At 39.5% G+C, this 6,624-nt stretch overlaps 1 protein-coding gene across 2 annotated transcripts; it reads left to right on the top strand.

Moving 5' to 3' along the window:
* The first annotated feature begins 482 nt into the window (after nucleotides 1-482).
* Nucleotides 483-4,446, top strand: gp9 (glycoprotein IX (platelet)). Of its 2 annotated transcripts, XM_049016149.1 has the most exons (3): nucleotides 483-814; nucleotides 1,715-1,888; nucleotides 2,607-4,446. In XM_049016149.1, exon 3 carries the CDS (start codon nucleotides 2,608-2,610, stop codon nucleotides 3,340-3,342), a length of 735 nt encoding a protein of 244 aa, XP_048872106.1. In that variant the 5' UTR covers nucleotides 483-814; nucleotides 1,715-1,888; nucleotide 2,607; the 3' UTR covers nucleotides 3,343-4,446. The 2 variants fall into 2 exon arrangements, with proteins under 2 accessions (XP_048872106.1, XP_048872105.1); XM_049016148.1 differs by having other exon boundaries at nucleotides 483-1,888.
* The last annotated feature ends 2,178 nt before the right edge of the window (nucleotides 4,447-6,624 follow it).

The following is a 6,624-nucleotide window of genomic DNA, read 5'->3' as shown; positions in this document are numbered from 1 at the left end:
GGGGCCAGTGGGTGTATTGTGCCATTTTAGAAAACAACCCTTTCCCGGCATTGCCCAACAACACCAACATCCTCGATCTCCAGGGCAACCGCCTCCGTGAAATCCCGGCGGGCAGCCTGGACCAGCTGTCTCAGCTGCAGGTCCTGTGGCTGCAGGGCAATAGCCTGGAGTGTGGATGCAAGGTCCTGTACCTGAAGCACTGGTTGGAGGACCAGGGGGGGCAGGTGCTAACGCAGGGAGCCTTCTGCTCCCTCCCCGACGGTACCCAGAAAAGCATCGTCAGGCTGACGGGAAATGAGTACCCCAGCTGCAGAGAAGCTGGCGAGCTGGGCTGCCTGCTGCACGTTGGGTGGGCTGTGGCAGCCTTTGGCATCACACTCCTGTCTCTCTTCCTCCTCAGCTACACCGTTATCATTGTCAGACAGATGTACAAAAACACAACAATAAACCTCATTTCCTGTAACTAAAAAGTTGTACCGTCATACCCGGATTTGAATACTTCTCTTATCATACTAGATTACTGCATAAAAAATGTCTGTACAAGCCATGTTTTGCAAAGTTATTTGAAAGAAACTTGTTTTCTTGGCTGTCAGTTAAAGCCCATGTGGCACCCTAGGCACCCAGTTTCACTTTGTCTCCAAAGGTGCGTGGCACTCTACATGCTTCTGGTGCCCCTCAACAGATGGCGCCCTGGTTGGCCGCCTGTATCACCTATTGGTTGCCCAGCACTGTCTGGCTGACCAGATGGAATAGTACCCTGCTGCATTGTTTTTTATATTTTTTGATGTTCTTTTGACACCTGCCAAAGTCAAAGGTAATAAATTATCTTAAACATTGACAGTCATTCATTCTTGATGGTAAGAAAAATACAAGAAATGAACACGACATATATAAATGATATGTTGTTGCATAATTAAAGATAAATATAAAATCCTGACTTTTTTGTGTCCATTTATGTTAATTTATTTTATAATTTCACGTGCTGGGAAGCCTGATAGTCAAAGAAGTGTAAGCCTTCTTCAAACCTATTTTTACTTAAATGAACTAAGGGAATATCAATTTTCTATTTAATTATATTGTTTTCTTGTTCTAGGTTTACACCTTTAGTCATCCACAACTACATAGCAATTGTATTGATAAAAACTAGCGGGTCAAGGTGCTGTGTTAGTACTACTGACCTATATCCCATGGCTCAAATCGCATGGTTGTCATAGTGATGTCAACGTTGGGCGCTTGACCAAGGCCCCTAACCCCCAATTGTGACATGGACTTGCTGACCCCGTTTTCTCAATAGTGTCTGCAAAATAAATTAATATAACGTCGATGTCAATAAAGAAAAGAACAAGACATTCAATTGTTAGATTTTTTGTAAAGTAACAATTCAAATGCAATACTGATTTAGTAAAATGTTTGGAGGCTGTGATGCTATTTATTTAGTTAACAGCATGCAAGAGCTTCTTTCACAACCAATAGAAATGTAAAACGCATATTTCTTTATGTTTTATCTTGGATAAGCAGTGTCAATAGAGGAGCACCCCTTGTTTAGTGACGTTCTCCTAACAGGGAGGCGTGCAGACACCTCCCTAACAGCCTCTTCGCAAGACAGCTGGAAGAGATACTCTTATCTTTCACCCTCATGCAAGTTTTTGTGGCGGTCACATGATCCAAACTTCAATCCAGTTTGCCTTTATGTGTACACATGTATTTTTTACAGTCTTCCTGCATTAGTTATTACTGGGATGCAGTAAATTGAATGTCAGAAAAATTTTAAGCTGCGCCCAAAAGCGGCAATTGGCCTCCAAGAGGACTTCAACATGCCGACCTACCTCAGGCAGAAGGATGTTTGGAACTGTGAACTTCTGCTCCGTTACTGGTTTGACGATTGAAGGTAATACCCCAAAAACCACACCCGCTACAAAATGCTCAAAATGTCAGTGCCTCTCTGCTTGTATTCTTTAAAATTTAAATCTTTGACCTATTTGCAATACAATTGTTCTACAACTTACTAATATGTAAACTCGTGCAGTAAGGGTCATCTCACTTTATTGACGGTTAGGTGCATTCATATTTTTATATTCACATTTTATATTCGTTAATAAATGAGCAGACGTCTTGAATGCTTGCACAGGTAAATGCAGGATAAAAAAATTACGAGATAAAATAGAAATCTCCATTTCTTGAGAGCTGAACCAGTGACCTTCTCGGTCCTCTACAATTTATTCCAAACATCCAGCACATGAGTCATATACCTTCATATAGTGCAAATTATATTTTTGAGTACCTTTGACTAGCTTCCAGAAAATCATAATGTTGTCATTTGACCTTTTATTTCATGTAAATGAACATTTGGATGTATGTCAGTTTTTATCTTCTCCATATTTACCTTCTATTCCACAAGACGGCAAGTCAGCCTTAAATGATCCTGAGTACTTGAAAATAAATAGATGCAACTTCTATAAATTATTCAAGGGTTACTGATGAAGGGATGAAATCAAAAGCAAAAGTGATGTTACTCAGTTGCTTTACTGTATGTTTGTTCTTTTGCTGAGGACTTTTGAAGGACACTCTACACAACATGGCTCTGTTCCCCATTGTTCCCTGTGCAGGATGCATGCTGGTGCAGCATTAGCTCTCTTAATTCTCTTGGCCTCTTCTGAGGCACTAACCAGCCCGGACTCCTGCCACTGCTCTGTGGTTGGACCCTCTGGACTCTCCCTTGACTGCCGAGCGAAGGGTCTGACAGATGTACCTCCCGTGCTGCCCAGCACCAAAGAACTCTACCTGCAGGACAACAAGCTGACCACCGTGCAGCCGGGACGGCTGGATACACTGCACAGCTTAACAGTAGTCAATCTATCTGGCAACCCCTGGCACTGTGGCTGTGACATTCTGTATCTGAAGGCCTGGCTCGAGGACCATGGGGAAGTGGCGGGAATCCCAACATGTGCCACGCCACCCAATCTGGCACACAAGTCCATCACCAAGCTGACTGAGGAAAACCTTCCTGAGTGCAGCCAGCGTCACTGCAAGAGTACCTGGCTGGATATTTCTACCATCCTGCTGTTCTGTGGTCTGGTTACCATGCTGCTCTGGTGCCTGTGGACGACTAAGAACTCCTCCTTGACAATTATCCTTGATCGGAGACACCATGGAATTGTGAGCAATGTACCGCGATCCTTCAGGCCAAAATATGAAAGAAAACCTAAGTCCCGTTCAATGGAAGTTGAATCCACACTTGAGTGGAGGGATGACCTGCAGAGGCCTCTGGTTAACATGGAAATCTTACCTCAAATCATTGACTCCTTGCATAAAAAACATAATATAAAGATTAAGGTAACATGATACATAGGATTGATGCCATGCATACAAACGTGACCACGTGTGGCCAGTGGAAGATGTGGAAGGATGACAAGTGATTGTACATTTCAAATAGTCTGTTTATTTCAGTACTCCTTTTTAGACTTTTTAAGGCAAACATCACTAACAAAATATTTTTTTTTTAACTGTATGCCTTACCACCCTTACAGATTTTCTTGATTGCTTTGGCACTTTTCATGAAATATATTTAAACATTGCCACGATTCTCAAAACAATTCATGCAGCACAACACTAAGGTTTAGCTGCAAAAGGTCATATCTCAGAAAAACAGAAAAATGGCAATACAAGAACAAGAAAATAGCAACAAAATTATGTACTGTAGTAAACCAAAAACAATTCTGTATCACTATGGAATATATTTTTGAATCATTTTGAAAGTTAAGAGAAATGCGTCAAAGCAATAAAATAAAACAATACTTTTATACACCTGAAATTCCAAATACTGTTGTCAGGCTACCTGTATAATTTTGACACTGCAAAATTACGTACATACAGACATCTTCAAATTGCTTATCATGGTCAGGGGGGCAGGGAGGTTAAGGAGGCCTATTGCAGACAGCACTGAACAGAGAGCTGAGGTACGCCCTGCCTGCCAGTTTACTGCAGGACATGCGCACACACTCACACACATGCACACATTCATACATCGTAGACAGTTTATGGATGCAACATCATTCCGTGACATCCATTTAAAAATCATTCAGTTTCAAAAGCTTATTGATGTTCGTTGATATTTGCATAATTTAAAATGATATTTACATTTTTTTTTTTAAATAAAGTTTTCAACGAGTTATCAGATAAAGCCACTTATCCTGATTATTTGTCTCCATGAGGATGTTGCTTCGTGATAAAAATAATAATAATACTATTTATCAGTATAAGAGATTCTCATAATGTTACCTTTGGCCGTCAACTGAACTCATTCCTGATGTTTTAACATTACAATGTAAGGCTTTGTTCCATGCACCATTATTAAATTATTATGCTAATTGTAAACCTCTGGTTGTCATACCTAGCGTTCCTTAATAACTCGAAAGTGTAAACAACAATTTCCCAGTTGGGACTTCAGCTTATAATGAATAGTCACCTAGCCTGGCAACTACACCGATCAGTGATAACCGACAGGTACAGTGGATTGATTATCTTGTTACAATGGCACCTTTTAAAGGGCCATTTTATATCACGCAAGTGAACATTCATTTCTTGAAGCTGATGTGTTGAAGAAGGAAAAATGGTCAAGTGTAAGGATATGAGCAAGTGATGCATGGAGACCCATCCTCAATTTATAAGACTTAAAGCATCTGTTGCTAATATCTTGGTACCAGATACCACTGGGCACCTTCAGAGGTCTGGTGGAGTCCAGCTGTTCTGGCATCAAAAGAGGGATTTGCATAATACTAGCCAGGAGGTTCTAATGTTATGGCTGATCAATATATAACACTATTCACATATGCATTGAGTATAATTTAAATCTCTCTAAATTTTGGGTGTAGGGCACATTTATTTACGGGTTGCCCTTTCACAGTATGAACCTCTATTTTAAATTTGATTCCCTTGTGTGCCACTTTTTACTAAGGCATTCAGCAAAACCCCAAAATTGAATTTAATGTAAGGACCTTGCTGTTCATTGAGCAGAATGTGACAATGTGTATATTTTCTCCTGCAGTCCAAAGACAAATGGCAAATGGTGAAAAGGTGTCTGTAAATTGTTGATAGTGAGTGTGCCTTGTGAGGACTGGTAACCTGTCCAGGTTCATCCCCTGCCCTGTTCCCCATGCTGCTATAGGCCACCCCCTGGAAAAAGTGGCTGGAAAAGGAATGGATTGCCATATACATACGGGGTGCTTTTGGTGTTTCAGAAATTAACCATATGCTTCTCCCATGATTATTTGCAAAACTATTTGATTTTCTTTTGGTTATTATTATTTCCTTAAAATCAGCATCATATATATATATATATATATATATATATATATATATATATATATATATATATATATATATATATATATATATATATATATATATATACACACATACATACATACATACATATATATATATATACACATACATACATACATACATACATACACACACACACACACACACACACACACACACACACACACACACACACACATGTACACAGGTACGGATTATGGGTTGTGTGGGCCCCTGGGCAAAACGTTCGCGAGCCCCCCCCCCGTAATCCGTCCCTGCATGTACATAATATATATATATACACAGTACTGTGCAAAAGTCTTAGGCAGTCCAAAGAAATGTTTAAAGCTGTTTATCCGGGTAGCAGGTGTACTTTGGCTTAGAACAAAAAACACAGTTTAACATTAGAACATGTGCAAATTAAGAGTAACACAATAAGAACTAGTAATAATTTATTCTGTTTTCCAAAAAGTTACTGATATCTAGTTGGATGGCTAGATGAACTCCAAACTTCTCCTCAGGGGCACCTCAGCCGTTCCATGATTTTGTTAAATTTCACCAACAGCTCAATTAAATAAATAAATATATTGGTTTAAAAAGGCAGTGACAGATTTTAGCAGATGTTATGAAATGGCTAATATACATATATATACATACACACACATACATATGTTAGACAACTAGACATATATATTTGATAAATAACTAGACTATATCTAAAATTAAATATTTACATTTATTCCAATCATTCATCTTTGCCCCACATTTCATAAATTATATATCAACCTTTAACAATAAGGTTGAAAGCATGACAATAGCATTTTAGCATGGATGTTTTTTGCAGATGACATACGAAGTTGGAGTCATTGTACTAAGTTTCAGTAATAAACTCGTTCAACCCAGTGTAACACATTAACAAGCATCACACATGCAACAAGTTTTCAGCATTGTATTTCTGATATTGTGTTACGTCCAGGTTCCAAAGACTACACAATGGGAAGCGGTGACAAGCAAGAACTCCTTTTAAAGATTTACATTTGTTTAGAATTAGAATTTAGTGATCAGTGACAACAAAATGTCTCCTCTGCATTTAACCCATATGTGACATCGTGACATAGCAGGGGCAGCTAATTCAGCGCCCAGGGAGCAGTGCTTGGGGGCGGGACCTTGCAGAAGGTACATGAGCGGTGCCTTGTTGGTCGGGGATTCAAACCTGTAATCTTTCAATTACAAGTGTGTTTCCCTAACCATCAAGCCACCACTACAAGCACCACTGTTTAGCGGAGGTTTTTGTCCAAACTG

Source organism: Brienomyrus brachyistius, chromosome 6 (genome assembly GCF_023856365.1).
Source record: "Brienomyrus brachyistius isolate T26 chromosome 6, BBRACH_0.4, whole genome shotgun sequence".
NCBI lineage: Eukaryota > Metazoa > Chordata > Actinopteri > Osteoglossiformes > Mormyridae > Brienomyrus > Brienomyrus brachyistius.
Note: the sequence above shows the minus strand (reverse complement) of the source record. Positions and strands in the feature narration are given on the sequence as shown.

What these genes read in the sequence shown, in the direction of transcription:
- gp9 (XM_049016149.1), top strand. Translation starts at nt 2,608, where the DNA reads ATGCATGCTGGTGCAGCATTAGCTCTCTTAATTCTCTTGGCCTCTTCT.